Raw genomic sequence first — 27,554 nt, 5'->3', positions numbered from 1 at the left:
AGGAGTGTAGAGATTTATATATTTCTGAGAAAATGAGGCATTATTTCTTTTATAGTAGCATTTTTCAAAATCTGTCATGTTTTTACTTGTTTGAGGTTTCTTTTTGTACATTAATTTTTCTTCAATAGAAACTAAAGACGCCGCTATCCTACAAGGCCTGTGAGGTTAGGTACCATGTCTGTTTCACTCACTGTATTAACACAACACTTAGTAAAGGGCTGAGTATGTGCTCAGTACATACTTGCTGAATCAATTAATACAAGTCTTCATTCATCCACTGCTATATTCCACCCCAATTCTCCTTTCCCAATTCCTTCTCTACAGGGCAATCCAAGTGATCCTACAATGTCAATCCCATCATGAACTCTCCTGCCACTTCTCTAGTGGCTCCCCAGCACTCTCAACCTGACAACCATAAACTGCATGTTCTGGATTCTTCAACTTGATCTCACACTCCATTTCCCAGTTCCAGCCATTTAGCTGTCATATCAGCTTCTTCCAGGTCCTCAAGTGTACTGGGGTCCTCCTCTTTTTAAAGTCTTTGTCCTGTGGCTTCTGCCCTAAACATCAACTGCCCCACTCCACTCCAAGGCCATATTTAGTTGCTGCTCATCTTTTAGTTCTCAGTTTAAATTATTTCCTCAAGGAAGCTTCCTGACTTTCCATGTTTGTTCAAATACTTTTATCATTTGTTCAATGTTCTTTTCTTTTTAACACTTATCACAGCTTGTATCAATGATGTTTATTGTCTATTTCTCTTCTATTTTAAGATCCATGAGGACAGAGACCTAGTACAGTGCCTGATAACATAGTAGGTGTACAACAAATAGATGCTAGATGAAGGGAGAAATTGGCACTTCTACTTCTCTTTTCAGAGTTACCTGTTTGTGTCTATGATCATTTCTTTCTTTGGGTGTTTCCTTCCTTAACTGATGTGTCCATAATGCCATTAACCTCTTTGTATGCTATATAGTTTGCAAACATTTCCTTCAACATATCATTTGCATTTAATACCAATTATAAAGCTAATAATAAATCTTATTTGATCTGTAAGTCTTAAATTTACAGCCAAACCTATCATTTTCTTTTGTGAAGTTCTTTACTTTCATTCTTAGACTTTCTCCATCTTGAACTTTGACAAATATTCATTTATTCATTATTTATGTTTTTGTTGTTTAAACCTCCTGAATTTTTTTGGCTATGTGTGTGGTACAGAAGGGTCTAACTTTATTATTATTATTATTTTACATTAGTCATTGTAAAATGACTAATCTGTCTTATCATTTACTAAATAATACATCTCTTCCTCATCTTAATCATGTACTAATTTTCTGTATATTTTACAGACTGTTTCTGGAGTTTACATCTATTATGAGGAACATATTATTCTAATAATTGCACCTTATATGTTTTATAGGTAAAATATATTTACTGCTTACTTTTTAAGTCATTTCTTGAATATTATATATTATGTGCATATACATATATAGTATGTACAGGAATATATACATATATAACACACTCATATATAATTTGAGCTTTTATTAGTTAGCATCACTTTTCAGTTGATCCTCTTGAGGATTCTATATCATTTTGTCTCTTTGCCAATAACTGAAAATCTTTTTTTTTTTTGACTTATTGTGATGGCTAGAACTTTCACATGTTAAATAAAAGGAATAATGCAAGGCATAGTAAAAATATTTCTAGTATTGAATCATGGAGTATGAACTTGGTTATCAATATAGAAGAGAAAAAACTCAAGATAGGAAATATCTACTGAATACCTAGTGTGTGTAATGAAGTATGAAAGGGCATAAGATAATCTCTGACTTTGAGAGGAGGCTTAAAACATAACTGAGAAATACAATTCCAGTTCTAGGTGAAAAAGCATAGGTTTCATGGGAAAGTAAAGCACTGACTATTGTAGGAGTTCAAAAAGGAAGACTTTCAATGGCTGATGTGGCTATAACACAATTTTTTGAAATTCTTCAGTGTAGAAGGTCAAGTATTTGTGTTAAAACAACTATAACAATTCTTTATCACTATTTGGGAAATAACACCTTGCTACATAGAGGTTATAGTGAAGTTTTATTAATTTATTATTATTATTTATTAATTTATTAATACTTGATTTAGGAAGTATATAGGGTATGAAATTTATTTTTGTATAACTTAAAGAACTCCAAATAACAGACTTTAAGGTAATATTTAAACTGTTTCAGAAAATAAATGTTATCACTCTAAACATTCCAAATCCTCAATGTTAATTGCAAATTATTCTTTTTTAGACAATAAAGGGTTCCAGAGAATTTTTTTTTTTTTTTTTTTTTTATTTACAATAGTCACAGAGAGAGAGAGAGGCAGAGACACAGGCAGAGGGAGAAGCAGGCTCCATGCACTGGGAGCCCGACGTGGGATTCGATCCTGGGTCTCCAGGATCGCGGCCTGGGCCAAAGGCAGGCGCTAAACCGCTGCGCCACCCAGGGATCCCGGTTCCAGAGAATTGACTAATTTCTTGTCCTATGTTATTTAAAAATTAAGTTGGATATTGCACATACATACTGCATATCACTTACTGTTTCTCTTCATTTTAATGGACTAGATTATAGTCAGTTAACATTGGTTTAGTACTTATTTTCTGAGTTTATTTATTTATTTAAAAATACTTATTTATTCATGAGAGACAGAGAGAGGCAGAGACACAGGCATAGGGAGAAGCAGGCTCCGTGTAGGGAGACCAATGCGGGGGTTTGATCCCAGGACCCTGGGATCACAACCTGAGCCGAAGGCAGATGTGCAACCACTTAGCCACCAGCTGTCCCTACAACCACTTAGCCACCAGATGTCCCTATTTTCTGAGTTTAATATAAAAAACTACAAAACGGGTTTTTAAAGAGTATAAATTCCAACAGGAGATCCAAAATATTCATGTTGAGAAAAGGATATAATAAAACAATATGATACATTTTAGTAGTATGAATGTATGGCTTAGAAATAATTGTGATTAAAATTACTAATTGCACTAACTAAATACTTCCATTCCTACAGTAAGAGCTAAAAATGAATACACTATGTAGTTGTAGAAGTAGGAGAGAATTCGTGAAATGGAAAATTATAACAAGAATGGTTGGCTATTATAATGACCAAACTACTGAATTATGTGGGCCAATTATGATTTATAGTATTTAAATACATTTTCAGTTTTATTTTCTAAAGAATTAAAAAAAAAAGTTCCAAGAACTAGAATTTGGCTTACTGAAAGGTAGTTTTCACAACTTATTTCCATATAGTGGCAAAATTTTGGGAAGAAATAAAATTTTTAATATTGAATCCAGAAGGAGCTTCTAGAGTCATTGGTTTAAGGGAATTTAATTTGTTGAGAAATGATCAAATTTATCCACTAAGAATTTTTTATTACCTGGAACAAAAAATAAACACACCCAAAACTCTTTTATTAGACTATTCATTAGACTCATAACATTTTTTGTCATCTTACCTACTCATGGAGTTGCTATGTTGGAGGTCCTGTTCAGTAGGTCGAAAGAACTCTGCCATATTGTCTAGCAGTCTGCTAAAACCTCGGTTTAAACATGTATTCAAAACTGTACTAAAATCTGGACTATACAAAATAAGAAGGATAAATTACTTTTTAGATTTTCAATGGAAAAGGTAATAAACTCAGTAACTATGTTGTTATCTTTGACAGCCACCAACATTTCCAGTCACAACCTACTTTTTATAGCCTGAAACACTGTAAGAATATATCAAGGAGTTAATCTTTTAAAATTAAGCATAAAAAGTGAGTTATTATTTAGCATAAAACAATGAAAGTTTTCACCCATTTTGTGAGATTTCTTATATTATTCAGCACTTTGTACAATGTGTTTTCAAAAATATCAATAACAGTATTACTTCTCTTCAGGAAACTCTTAAGAGGAATTGTTTCATAATCACAAATATTGGTTTGCTTTATATCTCTGTCATGATATCCCAGTGAGACGGAAAATTTTATTATCATATACAGATGAGAAACTGGATACTTAGGGATGAAGAAATTGCCCAAAGCTATGTAATTAAGTAAATGAGAGAGCTAGAATTTGAACCCAGGCCTTTTTAGGTCTTTAAGTTCAAGCTCTTTTAGTTATACCATGTGAGTATCTCACAAAAAACTTTTTTTTAAGTAGGTTCCGTGCCCAGCATGGAGCCCAGTGTGGGGCCTGAACTCACAACCCTACAATTGAGAACTGAGCTGAGATCAAGAGTTAGATACTTAACTTGCTAAGCCACCCAGGTGTCCCAAAATGGTTTTGATATAAAAAATAATATATATGTGCTATTAAGTTAGAAAATGCCTAACTGAACAGATTAATTTGATCTTTGACATGTAGAACTCTCAAACCAGACTAACTCATGGGAGCGGTGGGCTATGAATTTGGGAATTATTAGTATACAGTGTTTAAAGCAATGAGTAAATATGAAATTGCTTGGAACAGATGAGGATGAAGAACAAATACCTTAGAAAACTAATATTTACAAGAGAGATGGACAGGGAGGAAATAATCTGAGAATGAGGAGAGAAATTAGGAGATTACATTGTCATGGAAGCCACATGAGAAAAGAATTTTAAGAAAGGCTTGATCAACCAGTGATAATTATCAAGAGAAAGGCCAAGTAAGATGAACATTACAGGTTGACTGGATTTGGGAAGGGATCACTGAGGACTTGTTCTGGAACTTCATGGAGTGATTTGGTAGAAATCCGAGTAAGAAATAATGTGGAGATGGCTATTGTAGAAAGTCAAGAGACTAGAATTTTTTTTTAAGAGACCAGAACTTGATGAATTCAGATAGTAGATTCAGTAGCTGAGTTAACCTTAAAAAGTTGCTGATTTTCATCATGATCATGAAAATATCTTATAAGCAGAGGATATAATTTCCTCAGAAAACACAACTAGAGAAAAAGGTCCTAAATCATCTTTAGGATAAAAGAAACTTTGATGTTTTAACCACATAAGATAAAGTGGGTAAGACTGGTATTACTACTCAAATTCTACAATGATAAAACTACCTCTAAGAGGTTAAGTGGCTCAACTAATATTGAACACCTAATAAACAGGAAAGCCAACCTTGAATCTAGGTCTTGTAATGCAACATCTGGTGCTTTCTCCATTTTTAACACCCTGGCTGTCTTCTGGGTGACTTAAAACAATAATTCTCAATTTAGGGAAGATGTAAAATTTTTATCAAAGTTTTTGGAATAGTATAGTCTATCCTGAGAGGGTTAGTGGGGGTAGATCTCAAAACTGAGTGTCTGTGTGGGGAGGGGATGAGTGTACACACATCAGCATATGTGTACATGTGGTATATGTGAGGATTAGTTGGAGCTGGCCACCTCTGGCTCAAAAGTACATTTCTCCTGGAGTCCTCAAGTCAGTGTCAAGTGATTTCAAGTTGGTAGTCAGAACTGCTGCAGCTACAATTTCAGTTTCTGGTTTGTTTTACAGAGCTAGTTGTTAAACATTTACTAACACACTGGGTATATCAGGACCACTCCTGAGAGCTTTCTTCAAAATATAAATGCTAATTATCTTCTAGTCCCTTAACTAGTATTTCAGAAGCTCTAAGCTAAGGAGATGGCTTAAGGAAGACACTGGCATCTTGAAAAAAACCCATTTCTCTCATCACCTTAATAAAAGAACCATTGGTCTGGGTAGGATATCCTACCTAAAGATGGGGGGAAAATTTAAAATGTAATTTTAACAACATACTATGTTGCATATGTTGTTTAAAAAAAGCTAAAAAACAGTCATAAGTACATTCAAAATATAACACGTTTTCCATTACATGTAGTATACATACCTTTCCAACATGTCTCTAGTTTCATTAAGTAGTTTAATAGTGGTAACATCTCTAGGAGAAAGCCCACAAGCCTGTGAAATTAAAATGCCATACTTTAGGGTTTCAAATATTAGTAGAGTTATGATGAAACTAATTGTATTAATAAACCCCAAGAGTTCAGGAAATCTACAGGTCTATGTTCTATTAACAATCAAGAAATGAGTCTTTTAAACTCAAGACAACTATAAAAGTTCATATGTATAGGTAAGTACTATCTAAAACATGAATCGGAATCTTAGTTATTATAATGTTGCAATAAACAGTAATGCATACATAAAATTAGTGTTGTTTTCTTTGAGTAAATACCCAATAATAGAATTACTGGCTCATACAATATTTCTACACACACACACACACACACACACACACACACACACACACATGGAATATTACACAGCCATAAAAAATGATAAGACTGTACCATTTAAGACAACATAGATGGACATGAGGCTATTATGCTAGGTGGAAATAAGTCAGACTAAAACAAAAGTACCATAAGATTTCCCTCATATGTGGAACACAAAAAAATTAAACAAAAAAAAAGTAGAATCAGACCTATAAATCTAGAGAACAAACTGGTGGTTGCAGGGGGAGGGCAGTGAGGGACTGGGCAAAATGGGTGACGGGGAGTGGAAGATAAAGGTTTCCAGTTATGGAATAAATAAGTCATGAGAATAAAAAGCACAGCAGGGAATATAATCAACGATATTATAATAGAGATGTAGGGGGACAGATGATAGTTGTGGTGAATATAGCATAATATATAAGTTTGTGGAATCACTATGTTTAACATGTGAAACTAATGTAATATTGCATGTCAACCATACTAAAAAATAATGAGTCAAAGTAAGATATTACTTTGTAAGACCCTTGTTTATTTGGCCCCTCTTGAACACATTTATAGAATATATTTACAAAGAAAAAGATAGTCCTTTGAGGTTCTAGAGGGCTGGGATTTTTCTTTCTTTTGCTAAGACATTTTGTCAAAATTAATATGTCTTTTTTCATCAAGTCTGGGGCTCTCTATGTCCTTTCGATCTAAAGTTTCAGGGTCTAATTCATCAGGTAGGATGTGGCTGTCATTCCTTTCCTCACCTGCTCTTTTGAATCATTTTCTCTTTTAGTTCCACTATTGAATTTTAAAATTTGGAAACTGTTTTATTATTCCAGAAAATTTTTTTTTAATACTCTTACTGTATCTCCTTGAGATTCTAATTTGTAAGTAAGTTTTCTTGTGTTTCTTTTATTAATTTCATTCCATCTATTCTGCTTGTTTAGTTTAGCCTCCATCCTTCAGGTCATGGGGTTCCCTTAAAGGGCTGCAACCTTTTTTTTTGGCCTACTCAAGAGGCAGTGTATCTAGACACACAAACGGGTCTATCTTGGGGGTCTTTAGGGGAGGGAAAAACAGCAGGCAATGAAAACCATGGCAGTCATTGTTCTAATGGGGCATCTAGGATAAGGTATGGCTTAGGGAGCCTCTGTGGTTTAAGGTTTCTCCAGATGTCAAGTGAGATACTCTTCTGTTAATTGTAAAGAATGGGTATAAACTGCTTAGATATAAAAATATATAATTAATTTAAAATGAAGTATATAATCTGCAATCTTTGACATTTTTCTTTTTCTTCTTCTTTTTTTTAAAGTTTATTTATTTAAGTAATCTCTACATCCAACGTGGGGTTCGAACTCATGACCCTGAGATCAAGAGCTGCATGTTCCACTGACTGAGCTAGCCAGGTGCCCCAACATTTTTCTTATTCTTAATCAATGAATAATTTAAATCACAACTGCCTACGAAATACCACTATGCAGCAATACCATAGTTGATAACTGTTAGATTAGGCCTTTGTTTCTCAACTGGATGACCAGAATTTCATTAGTCCATTTTGATACTGTCAACATGATTTATTTTAAAAAGCAGATTCTGTAATTGTGGTACTGGCTGGGTTAAAATTTATCTTTGTCTATAAATTGAAGTTCAGACTCTTTACCTTTATCTTGGCATATAAAGCTCTTCATGATCTTGCCCCAGCTATCAGCTCTATCTTTTGCTGCTGGATCTCATATAAATATAGTTTAGCCACATGAACGGAATATATCTCCTGAATTTCCCCAAGTATAATGTAAATATTCATTTTGTATGTGAATCATACATCACAATGTCTATCTCGTAACTAATACTCAATAAAAACTTGATGAATATCTAAAATTATGTTTCTAAGTAGAAATTAGTCATAATTGGTTTGTTTTCTAAATTAATGAAGTTTTATTTAAGTCATTTGAATAAAGGCCTTTTAATCACTTACCTTTCAAGAGCCTCAGAAATCTAAATTTCAAGAGATAGTAAAAAATTTTTTTTTAAAATATAGAGTAGCTGGTTTGGTTAAATGGTTATGAATTAATCACCTGAACTGCTAATGGAGTTTCTTCATCTGGCATCATATAATGGCATAATAAAGATTTGGATTCATCTTTATTAATCCAAGAAGAAGATTTGTGCTGCTCAACTAGATTTCTGATTTCTTTTAGTTTTTGCTCCAAGTCCAAGAGTGACAAAGAATGTTTAAGAGAAACGCTAGAAGCAGAGAAAAATGAATCAGGATAAATTGAAATTATACAACACGTTCCATACACACTCTCTTCTTAACAGATTACTCTTTGAGATTCAGTCAAACCTAAACTGCTGACTAAAATCACTAGAGTAAATTAAGAAATCAGCCATCAGTTAAGTATCATTATTACAGAGCCACACAAATCTTGCTGTAGATTTCACAAGAAAATTCCCACTGTAATTATAGATACTACTAGTATAAATGGAAGATAAAAAGGCTCAGAGATAGATTTTAAAGTAGGTCTTTTATCTCATGACCCAAAATATTTATGGTTTGTTTGGAAGTCAATCAATAAACAATGAAACATTAAACCCTTTCCTTTAGTATCAAAAAGCTAGCACTAATGCAGAAAATGGATTTATAATCTGAGGGCTGTGTCTGTATTAGGTTACACAGAGTTTTACAAACCACCATTTGTTAAATTACCAGCTTCACCAGAAAAATTCTAATTTTTCTTTTATTCACTAGAATCAGTAAGTCAGAAAAGTTTAAGCAAAATGCCTTACCTTCCTAAAATTTTCTGCACAGCTTGTTTAATGACCGTGATCAATTCTGTCAGGCCTATTCAAGGAAAAACAAATATAAAAGCCTTGTTCACTTTTTGAATCCCTCAATAATACAAATGAACAAATTAAAATTATTTTCCAGGTTACAAATAAGAATCTTACCATCTCCAAGGAGGTGCTGGATACTTGATAAATATTGCTGCTGGACATCTGGGGGAGCAAGAACTGTCTGTACAAAATAGGAATAAGGTTAAATTACCTAATATAATTGGTAAATAAATATATTTTCAGTATAACTTTTGCTATGATTTTTCAGGACCTCAAATGATTGGAAAAATAATATTCCAGAACATTACAAAAAGTCTAGTTTCAAAATATGAAAAATAATGTTAGAAATTTACAATCACATGAAATATAAAGATATTTATTTTATAGAAATAACCAGGATAAGTGATATTCAGTTAAATTCAGTTAAATCTTGAAGAAAAGGGCGATATCTATAGTAATCTGTGAAACTTACAGTGCCATTTTTGCCAACTGCCGCATTATCCAGGTAAATATATCCACCAATTATGTTTAGCTGAACTCGCAAAAGAACCACCAGCATACAAGTACTGTATACTGCTACGATACTTCTTGTGAAACCTTCACAGAGAAAAGGAAACCATTTGGTACTATTATTATAACAAATATGTAAAATTACAAACTATCCCTATGGTTATTTTTTTCAAGACCTTTTAAAAGTACAGTTATAACTATTTCAAGTACAAATAATAGCAATTCAAAATATCCATAGTCTATCACCTTACTATTTGTTTAATGTAAATTAGGTATGATCTCTTAATTGAAACAATAATCAGTAAAATCAATAATCAATATACTGAATAAAGGGTTATATATTATAAGCTTGGGAAGAAGAATAAGAAAGGACTGAGAAACACTGAGATTTGCAACCACAGAACTTTGAGCTGTCCAGGGAGCTAGTTGATAGTTAAGAGTAGAGGGCTGAACATGGAAGAACTCCAGCTTGCAATGGCAGGTAAAGGAGGCTGAACCCATTTCAGGGTTGGTGAAAGGTATAGGTGGGGGACACCCAGAGACTAGGACAGAGCATTCAAAACAAGAGAAAGTAAAGGTGCTGAATATTGCCAAGAAGTCTAGAAGGAGGAAAATATCCAGTGGATTTAGTAACAGAGAAGTTACTAGTGGTGCTTATGAGATATGTTTGGGTAGAGACAGAAGTAAAAGCCAGGCTATAGGGTGTCAAAGAATGAGTGGGAGGGAAGAAATGGGGATGTAGAAGTCTTTGATATTATATAAGGGTGGCTGAAATACAGGGTCCTATAAAGGTTTAATTTAATTTTAAATAGGCAAAGCAGGAATACTTGGTAGTATAAAGTTCTGAGACTTGTGTATATACTCTGTATACACTGTCTATTCTGCTCCTCCCTGCCCCTTGTGCACATTCTCTCTCTCTCTAAAAAAAAAAAAAAAAAAAGCATATTGTACATACCAGTACTTAATGGGGGCAAATGTAGTCTAGGACAAGTTTATACATCATAACAATAACCAGAGCAATAATACTACCACCACTAATATTTCCTGAATACTTTCTATAACTAGATATTGTTCAACTTGCTTTATGAGAATTATTGAATGTGGACAATAATTTTTTGAGGTAAAAAAGAGTCATCTACACAACAAAGAATAAAAACTTCCCTTTATAAATATTTTAAGGATGTGCTGTCATAAAGAGTAGGTAGACTTACTTATTATCTTCAGATCCTCCCATATTTCCAGCTTGTTTGAGGGCCTAAAGAAGAAAATATAAAAATAGCAATCAGGTAATCTAATAGAAAACTTAGAACTTTATATCTCTAAAATTAATTATATTTTATTACAGGAAAAGTACAAAAAACTAAGCCCACAAAATATATCAAAAACAAAACAAAACAAAACAAAACAAAACAAAACAAAACAAGGGATCCCTGGGTGGCACAGTGGTTTGGCGCCTGCCTTTGGCCCGGGGTGTGATCCTGGAGACCCAGGGTTGAATCCCACGTTGGGCTCTCTGCATGGAGCCTGCTTCTCCCTCTGCCTGTGTCTCTGCCTCTCTGTCTCTCTCTGTGTGACTATCATGAATAAATAAATAAAATCTTTAAAAAAAAACAAAACAAAACAAAAAAAACCCTTTCATTTTGGTAACCAATGATAACAATTATTTTCACAGGGTGCCTGGGTGGCTCAGTTAAGTGCCTGCCTTTAGCTCAGGTCATGATCTTGAGGTCTTGGGATTGAGCCCTGTTAGGCTCCCTGCTCAGAGGCGAGTGTGCTTCTCCCTCTCCCTCTGCTCCTGTGTTTTTCTTTTTCTCTTAATAAATAAAATCATAAAAAAAAACCACAACCATTTTAACTAGTGTATTGGTATATATCCTCTGGTCTTTATCCTCCTTCAGAGCATATGCATATATGTAAATTAAGAAAAACGTTTGTTTCTTTCTCTCATTTACCATTTCACAAATAAGGAAGCATGTCAGTAATCCTTCAAAGGTAAATAATAAAGTATTTTTTGTTTTAAAGTATCATTACCAACATAACTTAAATATATATTTGGTGTTTCAGTTCACGGTAGTTACTTATTGATGTTCAAATTGCCCATCTTTGACATTGGGGGTACATTCAGGTTGGTTCCTCAATCCTTTTTACATTATCTTATTAGTTTTTAATAGATTCCTTGCTTACTGATAAGGAAAGTTGTTCTGGGTTCATCTTTTTTTTCCTTTTAGATTCATTGATTTTAGAGAGAGAGAGAGAGAGAGAGAGAGAGAGAGAGAGAGAGAGAACATGACGAGGGGAAGAGGAAGGAACAGGGAGAGAGGGAGAGAATTTCAAGCAGACACCCCACTGAGTGTGGGGCCCTTTGCAGATCTAGATCTCACAACCCTGAGATCACAACCTGAGCCAAACTCAAGAGTTGGACAGGGGATCCCTGGGTGGCTCAGCAGTTTGGCACCTGCCTTCTGCCCAGGGTGTGATGCTGGAGTCCTGGGATCGAGTCCCATGTTGGGCTCCCTGCTTCTCCCTCTACCTGTGTCTCTGCCTCTTTCTCTTTCTCTCTCTGTCTCCATGAATAAATAAATAAAATATTTAAAAAAGAAAAAAAAAAGAGTTGGACACTTAACCAACTGAGCCACCAGGCACCCCTTGGGTTCATTCTGTTCAATTCTTGCTATAGACCTGAAATCCTCCTTTCTCCAAGAGTCTTGCTTCCTTGTAGCAGAAAATGGTAGTCTGTGACTGCAATCTTCAATTAAGGATTTTAATTGTTACTGGATAGGTCACTGTTTCTAAGCCCTTTTGGGAGACTATGCTAATTGTGTGTTCAAACCACAAAGTTTTTAACTTCATCTCCTTGATCTCATATCTGTATTTCTTTTTGCCCACACTAGCAATCTGTGAAATGACTATAATTACTAATTTCCTTTATCCTTCCCTCTATGAACAACAGTCTCAGAATAGCAATAGCAATACTAACCAGTTTTAAGGATTTTGCACCTAGAATACTTTCTATCTTTGCAATTCTAACACCTAACTACACATTTATGTTAATTTGATTTATTTTTCCATCTCTTTAGATCTTTCTCTGTAAACACTAAATATAGTTTTATAAATACGTAAAATATTTACATGGTTCCAAAGTCAAACTTACACAGCATAGTATATTCAAAGTCTGTTCCTATTCCTCTTTATTCTCTCTCTTCTTCATAGTTGACTATTAAAAAATTTTACTTTAACTTACCACTGTTTTGCCTTATATAAGTAAATAAGTATATATATTCATATCTGCTCCCTTAGATAAATGGTAGCATACTATACACATTTTTCTTTACCTTTTATATATAGATAAAGATATAGGTATATAGATATATATGACTATATATCTTGGAGATCATTCCATAGAAATTATAGATAACAGCCATCTTTTTGTTGTTTGTTTGTTTTTTGTTTTGTTTTAACCATGGCATAGTGCTCCACTGTGTGAATGTACCATGTAAATGAAGTTCAGTGCTTTTCAAACCACCAACATGGAAGGACCAATTTTCTTTTTATTTCCAATCTGTCACAGACTGATACTTTCTTGTAAAATACAATAAAAATAAATTAGAAGGAAAATGAAATGAAAAACCACAAGGATATACAAACTACAAACCCATATTTATTATCATATTTGGATATAAATTTATACATATATATATTTTTAAAGATTTATTTATTCATGATAGACACAGAGAGAGAGAGAGAGAAGCAGAGACAGGAGGAGGGAGAACAGGCCCCACGCTGGGAGCCCGACGCGGGACTTGATCCTGGGACTCCAGGATCGCGCCCTGGGCCAAAGGCAGGCGCCAAACCGCTGAGCCACCCAGGGATCCCCATAAATTTATATTTTAATAAAAAGTTGAGTTACCATTACAATTGTGGGATATTACTAGCTTCTTATCTTTCTTTGCCACTGAACTGACTCTAGAGCTTCAATTATCCCCTTCCTAGATGACAAGAGGTTCAAGATGTCAAGATGGTGTAAACCCTGCAAGATACTTAAATTCTAGAGGCCTCATTTAAACACACTTTGTAAAGGGCTCAAGCCATTCTTTATGCAAATATTTTTGAAATGGATATATTCCCCCCCCAAAACTGCAAACAGAATTTTAAATCAAAAGAAAGTCAAGAAAAAAAAAAAGTCAAGAAAAAATAACATTGAGATACTTAAAAAGGAAACAGTAAATAAGGAAAACTATTGCCTATCATAAAAAATTCAAGAATTTAAATTTTGTGTACTAAGAAATGAGGAATGACACCTCTTCTTGAAAGCTGTCCAGGGTTATCCATCAAAATAAATCCTTTTCCTCTTGAACCTCCCATATTTTCTGCCCACATTTTGCTTTCACTTTTTACCAGAGACTAAACACAATATGTCTCGAGTTATGATAATTTATGTCATATACTCCCTTCTTTGGGTGACAAAGTTTTAAAGGGAAAGAGATCTTAATTATCTCCAATCCTCCAAAACATAGGCAACACAGGACTTTGCAATAAACAGTCACCAAGAAGGAAGAATGTTACTATATCTACTGTGCCTGTTATTATGTTGCTTTTAAAAAAGTGCTATTCACTTATTTCATTTGTCTTACCTCCCTAATAAGACTAAAACTTAAGACAATTAAAATCTATTCGTTCTTTACCTATTTCTTATGTACATATTTCTTTTTTTAAAAAAGATTTATTTGAGAGTGAGAGTGCACGCATATGTGTGCAAGTGAGGGGAGGGGCAGAGAGAGAGAGAGAAGGAGAGAAGCTGACTCCTTGCTGCCAGTGGAGACACCATGCAAGGTTCCATCTCACCATCTTGAAATCAAGACCTGAGTCAAAATCAAAAGTCAGAGGCTTAATGACTGAGCCACCCAGATGCCCCAGGTACATATTTCTTTACTCCCTACTTATGTATATACATACAGGTAGTAATTAAGCATTTATCTGACCAAGATAAATCTGCTTATATGTTTCTTCTGCATATAATTCTATCAACTAATTTATAAACTAAACTTTGTAAAGTTTAGTGGTGAAAATGCATCATCCTCTACAAATGATAAAATTTATTGGGAAACCCTTTATTTCTAGCATTGTATTTTAATAAGATTTAAAAATTCCAAGTAAACAAATCCATTGTTATTTTGGGAGGTGTTCTCTGAATACAGAAAATGCTTTTAAGGAAATTTTCTAGCTCGTTATTTAACCTGAGTAGTAAATTCCTCTCTGCGAAATAGATGATAATATCTGCTTCACAAAGATATTGTGAAAATCAAACAGGAGCATGTATATAATATATCTAGCACTGGGCTCAGCACAGAGAGACACTCCAGAAATAGTACTTTCTTCTCCCTGGCTATTGGAAGATTATTACAAGGAAAGTGAGTATTTCAGTATGGCTACAATGATTAAAATTTATTTAATGAAACCATTTCCCTTCATCTTGTTCATTAAAATAAGAAGCCATCTTCTTCTGGAAGTCTTCTCAAATGAACACAGCATCACACTAAATTACAACACCCCAACACACACTATACTCCATATATAAGGTCCTATGTGTGAAAGTGCTTTGTGCTCAGTGAACTGTCATGGTAGTTATCATTATTTATGCTCATGTTAGATTTGCACTTCATTTCATTAATAATATAAAATGTAAGTTCATATGCCTTACTTATTCAAAATATATGTGCACATGCTTTACCTCTTATACTGTAAACTCTTCAAGAAGCACAATATTTAACATATTTTTAAAATATCTGGTTCAGGGTATCCCTGGGTGGCTCAGCGGTTTGGCTCCTGCCTTTTGCTCAGGGTGTGATCCTGGAGTCCTGGGATCAAGTCCCGTGTCGGGCTCCCGGCATGGAGCCTGCTCCCCCCCGCCTGTGTCTCTGCCTCTCTCTGTCTCTCTATATGAATAAATAAATAAAATCTTTAAAAAAAATCTGGTTCAGGAACACATTCTATAAGCACTCAATAATTAAATTTCTGAAAAAGGTCAAAGTGAATTAAGATCTATTTATATGTAAACCAGAATACACATATTGTTGACCTAAATACTTTGTGCATCAAGGTAGAGCAAAAATAAATAGATAAAACAAAATGAATTCAGTGACAGAGTCACTATATTTTCTAAATGACTCTCTATATTACAAGCATCAATTAGAAAGAAAAATAAGGAAACAAAGATATTTGAACAATATTTCAATTCATTCTATAAATTTAAGTGCCCTGTATAATAAACAAAAAATCATGTTAACTTGCATTTACCTGTTTTTTAGCAGAGCTGTTAGGCTCTCAGAATTGAGTTGTTGCATTAAGGCCTCTCTCAATGTTGGAAGCATGGACAGTACTGTAATGCAAACAGAAAATAAAAAAGTTCACAAGTGATATGACTGCCTTTCACTGAGAAATGCACATTGTTTTAGGCTATAAGACTAGGGACTAGCAAGGGTTAGGAGGGAATGTCAGGGCTAGAGTTTTCATATTATTACTATTAAGAATAGCAAAAACTGAGTTTATACTAATAAACCATTTCTCTGCTTATGTTAAGTGAACAGAATTATATGTGTATTATGATCACGTAATGTAAACAAGTACACATACAAGGAAGAATGAAAATTATTCTGAGATGTTAATAATGGTGGTCTTTGGAAATTGCCAATAATCAACTTTTTTCTCTTCTGTACTCTCCAAATTATTTTTACAATAAATTTATTTCTGAGAGTTAAATGATCAAGACAACATTTTTATCTTTATTTTTCTTATTTTATATTTCTATTTTTGGAAAAGTTTATTAAATATTACAAAGCAATAAGCACTTATTGTAACTTAGACAAAGCACATCAGGCTGGGAATTAAGAACTGCTGAGTTGTAGTTTTGGTTTTGCCAATGGTTACTGCCCCTAACTTCCAAGAATAACATAAAGATAAAATAAGCCATAGTGCTCTATAGAAAAAAGATTGTATCTAATTTATACAAGTTGCTTTATTTACGGCTACTGCATGGTATAATAAATGTTGGAGAAATGCACATACACCAATTTAAAATGAATTTCTAACACTAAATAAGTAATGATAACAAAATGAAGAAATATCAAGAGATCACAAATACCACATTCTAAAAGGGAAAACTTCAGTGTATTATTTTTATTTCTTGACTATATAAGACATATTAATTATAAAATCCATATTATTTTTTTCTATACAACATTTAGCTTTTAGCTTACTCTAGACATTTATTTCAGTGCTGGACTATGCAGCTTCAGTGTATTTCCTCAAGCTGTATGATTAAATAACCCAAGTCCATTTAGACCATTAAAAAGTCACAGCTCAGAGCCAATGTAAAAGGTAGCTTATCTCTTAATGTATTTGGTACATATACCTAGCCCAAATGTAGTATGTTATCCCACCAAGAAAAATTAAGGCTGGAGTCCTACATTCAGGAAATGGAGTCAGTAAGGAACTAGTTTAAAGATTATGTGGTAAAACAACATGATTTGAGAGGAGTCTCTTTAACAATTCTGAGAGATAACAGCTTTTTATTTTCCCCTTTGGCTATTCAACCCAAAACAAGTCAATTCTTCCCTTCCAGGCATTTTTTTTTTTAAACACTGAAAAATATATTTCTGTATCTAGTTGAATACAGCATTCATGTTTTCCTTTAGCTATCTGGTCTCCATGATAAACACCCCCCAGTCCAACCACAAAGCACAAGACAACCCTTCACCAGCTATGAATCTGTATGACCCTGAGCAAGTTATTTAAACTCTCAGTGCCTCCGTTTTTTCTGTAAACTGAGGATAACATTGGATCTACCTTATAGAATTGTTGTAAGGATTAACTGAGATGTATAAAGCATTTAGAACAGGGCTTCTTTGCCATAAGAATGCTCAGTGTCAGCCTGTTTTATTAACTTTATTTGGGCTCTTCTGACACACATTAGTTTGTATCTTCTTCTTCCTTTTTTTTTTTTTTTGAAGATTTATTTATTTGAGAGAAAGAGAGAGAGAAAGAGAGAAAATGAGTGGGAGGGGCAGAGGGAGAGAGAGAGAGAGCCTCAAGCAGACTCCATGCTGAGTATGGAGCCTGACCTGGCTGGATCTCATTACCCTGAGGTCACGACCTGAGCTGAAACCAAGTGTTGGGTGCTTAACCAACTGCCTCTCAGGCACTCATCCAGTTTATATCTTATTAACATATGAGAGGCAGAAATGGACCTATACTCTTACTACTCCAGAGCATGATGCAACTACCTTTGATCTGAATCACAGATTACTGTAGTATAAGACTAAATTAGTATTTCTAGGAGTCATATCAGACTATTTATAATGAGCTTATGGTCAACTAGAATTCCCAACTCTTACTTATATATCCTGCACGCAAACAAGCTTAGATAATTGTGTATCTGTACAACTGACTTTTAATGCAGAACAATTCATTTATCCCAGCCTAGCACTGTTATCTATAAATTTAATAAGTATCTCTCCTGAATCCTTAGTAAAGTCAAGAAGAAGATAAAACCACTGTGCAGAACACAGAAACATTTTATTAGATACTATCTTTCAAGTTGGGGTCAACTTTTCGGGTGAAAAAATAACTAGCTATGTTTACCTTTTATATGTACTAAATTTTTCTAGTATATCCACTGCATCTTATTCAAAAGGATAGGAATTTAATCATATGATTTGTAACTCCATTATCAAAGCATACCAGAAAGTTAATTTGCAAAGTTTTCCAGTGAACCTGTATTTGGCTCCTATAATATTTTATTTTTAATTACCTAAATGTAGCTATTTATTCAATCCAAGGGTTGTGATGGTCATGGAAATGTGCCACCAAGTCTGCTAGGAGGGGCAGGGTTAACTGGCAGCCCCAGTTGCCACCCCTCTGGATCCATTACCATGTCTGCACCACTCTCAGTCAATGAGAGTGGTCTGTAGCTATATTAACACAGGTCCATTCCTGGGGGGCTTGTCTACCAGGGAACTTTGGCTCAAGGAATTCCCAGTGGCCTGCCAAAACTTTCTTGAAACTGCTGTAGGCTGAGATTCTTATCTGACCTTCTTTCCTTCTCTCTTTCCAGTCACATATAAGGCCTGCACTATGGTCTAAAGGCTTTCCTTGCCTTTAGAGTCCTGCTCCCTCTCCTGTGCTTTCTGTGGGTGTTTCCCCCAATATATCTCTTGTGCATCTAATCCCATCTTAGTATCTGTTTCCCAGGGGACCTAAACTGACACAAGGGTCCATGTCAAATTGAGATGTACTTTCAGACTCTAGACTACCTTTTTCTACTTTCTGAAAATTTGAGGAATAACCAGAAATGGACTGTACTTATTTTCTAAAAATTAATTAAAATGTCCTTGGTAGCATCACTTCACTGAATGCTGAATATCAACTTAAAGAATTATGTCATTTTTTTTTAAAGTAGTCTCCACACCCAGTACAGAGGCCAATACAGGACTTGCACTCATGACCCTGACATCAAGACCTGAGCTAATATCAAGAGTCAGATGCTTACCTAACTGAGGCACTCAGGCGCCCCAAGAATTATGTAATTTTAAAGTTATCACTTACTGAGTATTTATTATGCATGAAACACTTTATATGCATTATCTCCCAACATTCTACAAAACATTTATGAAGTGGGTTTTATGATGATCATTTTACAGAAGAGAGAATTGAGATTTAGATTTGCCCAAAGATACAGGGATATTACATGGAAAACCCAAGAACTGAGCTGTATTTTAAAAAATTTTTATTTAAATTCAATTAATTAACATTTGGTGTATTATTAATTTTAGAGGTAGAGTTCAGTGATTCATCAGTTGCACATAACACCCAGCGCTCATTATATCATGTGCCCTCTTTAATGTGTTTTATCTGAGTTATCATTACATTTAGTATTTATGGTTACTATTTGCTTTATAGAATGAAGTACTATTATACTAAAAATAAAGTCTTTTAAACTCAGAAAAAAATTCTTTCAAAAGTAAGTAAAGAGAACTTACCTTTACAAACTTTCTAAATTACCTGTTCTTGAAAGAAGTGTTAGAGAAAAGATTAAACTTTAAACAATAACAAAGAAAAATAGGTTTGACATGGATTTGAGAACTAATTCTTTAAGGGGTTATGCCAGTTTTAACGCCTGTTCTCTTCAAATATGGGCAGTTGGTTTTGTTATGGCATTCTCTCAGTAGGTTTCTAGCTCTGGAGGTTAAATTATTATCACTAATTTATGTTAATTAGTGTATACTACTGTGCTATGGTAAATGTAACACACTTAAGAATTTTTACTGGAGATAAAAGGCCTAATGAAATCAGGCCTATCCTTGCAGCCTAATTTCCTAGTACTTCCATTGCTCATCACTCTAGCTACATACCCTTTTGCTATCTCTTGAAAGTGTAAAGCCTGTTCCCATGGAAGGCATTTTGCATGGCTCCCTCCATTGAATCATTTGGTTCTTTTCAATTGTCACCTCCTCGAAGAGGCCTGACTCTCCTGATTGCCATTTCTTAAAGAACATCCCCACTGCTCACACAACTTTATTCTCCTTATAGCAGCCATCACTGCCTGAAGTTATTTATATGTTATTTGTTATTCTCACTAGCATATAAATTCTAAAGGTCAGAGATTTGTTTTAATTGTTCACCTTCTGTTTCCCTGGCACTGGGTACCCCATGTATTTGCTAAATGAATAAATAAAATGAATGAACAAGTATTTACCATTGACTTATACTGATTTTAAAGTTTGGTCCTAGAGGTATGTAACTTAATATAAACCATCAAGTAACTTTATACGTGTATAAATATTTCTCTTTGCCTTACCTGTCATGTTGCAAGTCCTCTGGTTACTTTCAAAATGATACTGTCGTCTTGCTTGAGCAATGTACTCTGCAGCTTCTCTTTCTTGAATTTCTCTGATTTTCTTCTGTCCATATTTTCCCAGGATATACACTCCTAAAATTATTTTTTAAAATAAGCAAGTATATTAATCTAGTTAAGTAGAATACTAAAAATTCCAAACCGTATTTTTAACCTGCTTCATCCAAATATAAGGTTTATATCAATGAAAAGTTAACAATCACAACCTTTAAAAATCTACATTAAAGAGTTGTATAGGAATTGTGACCTAAATAGAAGAAAAGGGAGATTGCCATTTTAATAGCCAATGATGGGTACGTACATAAATACTAGGTCTGAAGGGACCTGAAACGAATTATGTATACAAAGTCTGGCAATGCTTTAATTTTATTTATTTATGAGAGAGAGAGAGAGAGAGAGAGAGAGAGAGAGAAAGAGAGAGGCAGAGACACAGGCAGAGGGAGAAGCAGGCTCCATGCAGGGAGCCCAATGTGGGACTCTATCCTGGGTCTCCAGGATCATGCCCTGGGCTGAAGACAGTGCTAAACCGCTGAGCCACTCAGGCTGCCCTGGCAGTGCTTTTAATAGTGAGCTAGAGATATTCTAAGTGTCCAGCAATAGGGATTGTTTAAATAAATTATGGTCTATCCATACAATAATCTTATGAAATCTTACATGGCTGTTAAAAACCACATGGCTAAATTAGCTAACGGCTCAAGGAAATATCCATATATATTGTTAGGTTATAAAATAAAATATGGATGTTTCTCTTTTTAACAGAAGTAGATATACAGAAAAAACAGATGGGTTTTAGCATATAATAAACAATAATCATTGTTGAATAGTGGGAAAGCAGCTGATCTTTTTGTTCTGTTTGTTTTGTATTCTCCATATTTTCTTCAGTCAACATATAATACTTTTTAAAAATGTAAGATAAAATTTCTATTTATTTATTTTACGATAAAATTTTTTAAAAAAGATTACAAGAAAGGTAGGTAGGCAGACATCGAGAACTAGTATCTTCAGTGGAAAAGGGAGAGGGAAGGAGGTACAGAAATTCCTACATTATAACACTACAGCATAAAAATATGGGGGAGGGTCATGAGGCCTATAATTTTGTTGAACACATTTCAGCATAGGCAGATGATATAAATGTGCACATTCTGGTCTATGCCCCAGGGGCAGTCAGTTGTCCTACTGGGGAATGTAAACACTCCAGAGTGGTTGGTTAGCATTTGACCAAAAGCCACACTCCAAGGTTTAAGTACTTCAACTAACTTTTATCTAGCATAATGAATATCAGAAATGGATTTTCATAGATTAAATTAGTGGTGTTTAAGACACTGGATTAGCCAAAAGATCTTAGTAATACTCATTTGAGCAAGAACATATGATTCTAGCAAGTCCTTCATCCTTAAAGAGGACTTAGCCTTGAATCCTCAGCTAATTAGGATGATTCTTAGTCAAAGGAGTTAACCAAATGGCCAGTAGAATCCTACAACTGGAATACTGTTGCATTTGCTTCAGGGAAATCTTTTGTGTGTGAGAGAGAGAGAAAGAGAGAGAGAGAGAGAGAGAGAGAGAGAGAGAGAGAGAGAGAGAGAGGGAGGGAGGGAGAGAGGGAGAGAGAGGGAGAGAGAGAGAGAAGGGGAAGAAGGGCAGAAAGAGAAAGCAAATCCCAAGCAGGCTCTACACACAGCATGTAGACCTCAGGACCCTGAGATCATGACCTGAGCCAAAACCAAGAGTCTGACACTTAACCGAATGAGCCATCCAGGTGTCCTGTCTTCAGGCAAATCTTTTATGCAAGGTTCTGTTGCAGCACTGAAAGAGGACGCTGGGACTTCAATAAGCTTATAAAACAAGTTATGACATTGCTTTATTTATGTTGGCTAATAGGATGTTTTTATGTGTGCCAGCATTTGTTCCATTATGATCCAGCAACAAATTTGTAAGGTAATAACTAATCCTCACCTATTTCCAACTGTTTGTAGCCTTCAGTATCTATCAAAAAGAACCTAAGAACTGTGCAGGATCTCAACAATTTGATTTGGTCTGTTTGTCACAAGTGGGGACGAGACAGCCCTTAGGAACTGCAAAGCAAACACACATTCTGAAATATTTTCACTAATATAAGCATTATAGATGAACTGATAACATATATTATTTAAAATAATAATTCACTACCAGGTATGTCCTACAAATAACTAGACAGAAATAAACTATGACTGCTATGTTTGTATGCAAATACATGTATTATAATCATGCTTAAACAGCAAATGGAAGTTATATAAGTGGCTTTATAGCTACCTTTCTTGTAATCTACTCTCAAAAAATAGATGACACTCCCATAATACCAACAGAATGAAGAAATTGACTTGTATTTCACAAAGTATGAAGAAATTGACTTGTATTTCATAAAGTAACTCTTTGATAGGCAATTTGCTTGTATTTTATTTGCACAATAGATTGCTTAAAGTTATGTGTACAATGATTATAATTTCTCAAATAATAATAATGTGAAGTGAAACACTTTACATGACCTTTCTGTAGCTAAGAATTTTCTGGAATAACAATAAATGACTAGTAAATGTGTTTTCCAGGAGAAAAGATATACTGCTTTTATTAGATTCTCAACAGTGTCTGGTAAAAGTTTTTCAGGAACTACTATATTTCTTTGATAAGAGTAGTATATTCTAACTAAAGCTAAAAGAAAAGGAATTGTTATGGATTGAACTGTGTCACTACCTGCCCCTCCCCCTCATTCATATTTTGAAGTTCCCCTACTTCAGAATGTGACCTTATCTGGATATAGGGTCTTTATAGAAGTAACCAAGTTAAAAGGAAGTCATTAGGGTAGGCTCTAATCCAACATGACTGGTATTCTGGTAAGAGGAAATGTGGACACAGACGCATAGAAGGAAGATGATATAAAGGCACAGAAGAGATAACCATCGATAGACCAAGGAGGGGGGCCTGTAGAAGATCCTTCTCTTAACAAGCCCTCATAAGGAACAAATCCTGCCAACACACTGATCTTGGATTTCTGGACTCCAGAACTATGAGGTAATACATTTCTGTTGCTTAAGCCAGTTTGTGGTACTTCAGTATGGCAACACTAGCAAACTAATACATGAAATTAAGCTAAAATCCCACAACCTATATATATATATATATGGGGTTTTTTTGTTTTTTTTTTGTTTTGTTTTTTTACTTAGCACAGAAGTTCCTACATAAAGTCAAATTTAGCCAAGCTCTCAATTCCTAACATTAATAAATTCTGATTTTTTTCTTCCCTAGGAAAAGAAGTATGAAGGCAGAGCATTCATTAGCTAAAATATGGAGTTCAGGATCATATTTATACTCGACAGGCTGCCTCAATCTGACCTGAAGACAGTAGATACTGATGGTTGTGGCACCATCTAGGTTGAGCAAGCCTCTTCCACTCTCTGCATCTAAATTTCTCCATCCATAAAATGAAAGGCTGGAATTATAAGTTGCTTTAAAAGTTTCTTCTGTGGCTATTGTCTTTATTTATGAATAATGGGAACAATCAGAAATTGTGGTGCCTAGGTGGCTCAGTCTGTTAAGTGTCCAACTCTTGGTTTCTGTTCAGGTCATGATCTCAGGGTTGTGAGATCAAGCTGAGTTAGGTTCTGCACTCAGTGAGGACTCTGCTTGAGAGTCTCTCTCCCTCAGCCTCTCCTTCTCTAACCACCCCTCCCCACCAAATAAACGTAAAATGTTTTGAGGTTTCCTTTCAGAACACTGCTGGTAAAGCAAAATATCTTCTAGTCTTTCCACATTATAAATTCAGTTTTTTTTCAAACTATCTTTTAGTTGTTGTCATCTTCTTTTCTTGGATGAAAATCCCAGAAAAATAACTCTTATTAGATTATTACTAGGTTAATAATTTCAATGAGTTTGAATATCATTATTATTATCACTCAAAATCTAACAAAACACCAATTCCTGCTAGTCTGATTCTATTTCAGAAATATTTTCTAAATTTTGCCACTTTACTCCGACCTCTTTGTCACTGTCTTCATTCAGATTCTGAATAATGGTCTTAAGAACTGGTTTTCAGCTTCTCCTCTTTTGTTCTAATCTCAAACCTTTCTAATCCATCTTTTAGAATGCCAAGTGATTTTCTAAAACTTAAATCTGACTACATATTCCTGTGCTTAGAATTCTTCAACACCCTGCCATCTTTTCTCAATGTGGATTCCCTGTTCCACTTACAACAGAATTACTTTGAAGTATCTGTTAAAAATGTAGCCTTTAAGGGAGTTCCTTGAAAACACCCCCCAAGTGTCCTGTCTTGTACAGTACTGACTGCTGGTACACAATGGGAGCTCAATAAATACTTGCTGGATAACTGATGAATAAATGAACTGGTTTGGACCAAAAGAATCAGACTCTGGGAAAGAAAACTCTTTTTATTAAGCCCATTTAAGTGATTTTTATCATAGGAAAGTTGAAAAGCACTGGTGCCCAAGATAATGTCCAGATTCAGTGGAATGGCACAGTATACAAAGCCCTCCACAATCTGCACTCCAGCTAGTTTTCCAAATACATCTTTTGCCACTCTCCATTTGTTCCCTGTTCTTAGCCATAGTGAAATACACTGATTCATCATAACTGATATATCTGAATCTGTTGAACATCCCTTTTTCCTGCTATGTTCCATTCTCTTTTGTTAGCTGTACTTGACTCAAGTGAATTCTTGAGTGAAGCCTGCCAGACACCTTCACATTTATTTCTCTAAGTCCCCACAGCACCACCTCTATTAATGGTACTATTAATATTATCACCATATTCACTTTTGTTTATTTCCATTTCTGCTTTCCAGACAACACCACGAGTTCCTCAAAGTCAAGAACTGTCTTGTTCCTTTGTATTTCCAGAGCCTGATATAGTGGGAGGAGGCACTAACTTTCATTCAAATATTAGTTCAATGAAAGAATGAATAAATGGAAGACTAAAGAGACCAAGAATTACAGGGGTTATGATATAAATTATAAGTCACTGCTCTGAGATTTTTAGAAATCAGGAAGTCAATAAATATAACCTGGTTATTCTCTGTTCTGCAACATTTTCTCCTGAGTGGTGATTCTGGAAATGTGGCTTGGGTACTAATGGAGGTGTTCAATTCCTTTTCATGGAATCTGTGAATCAAAACTATTTCTGTAGTTCTTGTCTTTTTCATTCTCATTCTCTCATACAGCAGAGTAATCCAGAGGCTACATGACATGTGGTAATGCAACTGACTGGATGCAAAGAGATGGGAATCTAACTTTCTTCAATTAAGCCAGACAGTAAAGAGATTTGCAAAAGTGTAAGATGATGCCACTCTTTTCACTACTTTTTTTTGAAAATAATATTTGTGTTAATATGTAATGGGTTTACTATTATTACTTAATATTTTAAAAATTCATTGGTTTTTATTTCTAAAATGGCAACTGTTAATAGAAACAAATTTTTATAGGCTGCTTAGAGTCTTTAATTTTTACAAGTGTAAAGAATCCTCAGGCCAAAGTTTACATTTCATAAACTGGTCAAATTGCACAAATTAGTCTAAAGCAGTGACTCTTCCAAAATGCAGGAAATGCCTATGTAAGGCTTATAACTCAAAGTTTTAGTTTTTTTCCATCTAAAGTTTGGTGGAAAAGAAGTCTGCCAAATTCGTTTGAGCAAACATGTTGATATCTTACCTAGTTTTCAAGCCTGACAAAATATACTTCTTCCATGAAGACCTTTTCTATTTTTTTCTTTCTTTTTTTTCTATTTTTTTTCAAATGCACATGCTATCTGCTGATTTGATCTGTATGCCATTTTTTTTTTTACCAGTTCTCTTACTGTTTTGCATTTTACTTGAGTACTCGTTGTTATACTCAGAATGTTTGTGTCCCCCCAAAACTCGTTATGTTGGAATCCTAATGCCTGATGCGATGATATTAGGAGGTGAGGTCTTTGGGAGTCATGAGTGGAGCCTTCATGAATGAGATTAGTGTTTTTTAAAAACACTTCACAGCGTTTACAGGACTTCACAGAGACCGCTATTCTTTTTGCCATGAGAGAGTACAAAAAGTCTGCAACCTGGAAGTGGGCCCTCACCTATCTTGCTGGCACCCTGATCTTGGACTTCCAGCCTCCAGAATTGTGAGAGAGAAATTTCTGTTGTTTATAGCCACCCAGTCTGTGGTACTTTGTGATAGCAGCCTTAATGGACTAAGACACTTGTTTTTCATTCCTGTCAGACTATAAAGTCCATGAAGGCAGAGCGGTATAGTGTGGAAAGAGAATGTACTTCAGAATCCAACACACCTGGCTCAAATTCTAGTTTCCTTATTATTAATTTGGAGGTCCTGGGCAGTTTCTTCAATTCTTAGGACTCTAGTTCCCACATTTGAAGATGGGAAAAACAAGAACTACTCTTGTCCTGCCCACTGAATAGAAGAGCTCAGCACAGTGCCCACTGGGCACCCAATAAATGCTAGGTATTCGCCTACAGATTGCAGATACCTACAAATCTGTAACTCTTGCATTTCCAATCATATTGACTTAAACACTACAGACACTGGATAAATATATATCTTAGGTTAATTGAAATGCAATAGTTGTAGGAAGATATAAAACACTAAGATTATTTTCTGTTTCTGTCCTTCTGAACTCTTTTCCCCTTTCCCATTTCTCTTAATCTATAATTATAAAGATCTCAAGATATTTTTGAAAAAAATGTATAACCATGGCTTAAGAATATTCTTTTGCTTCCTTTATGATTGATTATGTCTAATCTACCATTAAGTTCTTCCATAAATCCGAAAGGGTATGTTATTCTGAGACTGCTAAAGAGAGATTATCTTCCTTCCTTCAGTAGTGGCAAAAAATACTTCCTGGGCTAGTAAATGGCAAAAAATAAATAAAAAAATAAATCCGAGAGGGTATGTTATTCTGAGACTGCTAAAGAGAGATTCTTTTCCTTCCTTCAGTAGTGGCAAAAAATACTTCCTGGGCTAGTAAATGTGGTACCTACTTTTATGATGCTGGGCAGGGGCCGTGAGCCCCAGTTCCCTGTCAGCTACGCGGTCAC

General features: G+C 34.7%; 2 protein-coding genes across 4 annotated transcripts in view; one reads left to right on the top strand and one right to left on the bottom strand.

Annotated features, from left to right (window-relative positions):
• Nucleotides 1-23,888, top strand: part of FUCA2 (alpha-L-fucosidase 2) — a 50,645-nt gene extending 26,757 nt beyond the window's left edge. Inside the window, exon 7 of the mRNA XM_055309739.1 lies at nt 23,762-23,888. Coding sequence (XP_055165714.1) covers nt 23,762-23,797 — 36 coding nt within the window. The 3' untranslated portion in view covers nt 23,798-23,888. The remainder of the gene's footprint in view (nt 1-23,761) is intronic.
• The window catches only part of PEX3 (peroxisomal biogenesis factor 3), a 37,902-nt gene that overhangs the window by 8,411 nt on the left and 1,937 nt on the right, over nt 1-27,554 (bottom strand). For all 3 annotated transcript variants that reach the window (XR_008662475.1, XM_055309741.1, XM_055309740.1), the window contains exons 2-10: nt 20,426-20,557; nt 15,868-15,949; nt 10,785-10,828; nt 9,536-9,660; nt 9,178-9,244; nt 9,016-9,070; nt 8,304-8,472; nt 5,859-5,929; nt 3,497-3,619 (exon numbers count right to left, since the gene is read on the bottom strand). Coding sequence is in view for 2 of the 3 variants with exons in the window: in XM_055309741.1 (XP_055165716.1) it covers nt 3,497-3,619; nt 5,859-5,929; nt 8,304-8,472; nt 9,016-9,070; nt 9,178-9,244; nt 9,536-9,660; nt 10,785-10,828; nt 15,868-15,949; nt 20,426-20,557 (868 nt within the window). In the remaining variant the exon portion in view is untranslated. The remainder of the gene's footprint in view (nt 1-3,496; nt 3,620-5,858; nt 5,930-8,303; nt 8,473-9,015; nt 9,071-9,177; nt 9,245-9,535; nt 9,661-10,784; nt 10,829-15,867; nt 15,950-20,425; nt 20,558-27,554) is intronic.

The sequence above is a fragment of the Nyctereutes procyonoides genome, unplaced genomic scaffold, assembly GCF_905146905.1.
Source record: "Nyctereutes procyonoides isolate TBG_1078 unplaced genomic scaffold, NYPRO_anot_genome, whole genome shotgun sequence".
NCBI lineage: Eukaryota > Metazoa > Chordata > Mammalia > Carnivora > Canidae > Nyctereutes > Nyctereutes procyonoides.
Note: the sequence above shows the minus strand (reverse complement) of the source record. Positions and strands in the feature narration are given on the sequence as shown.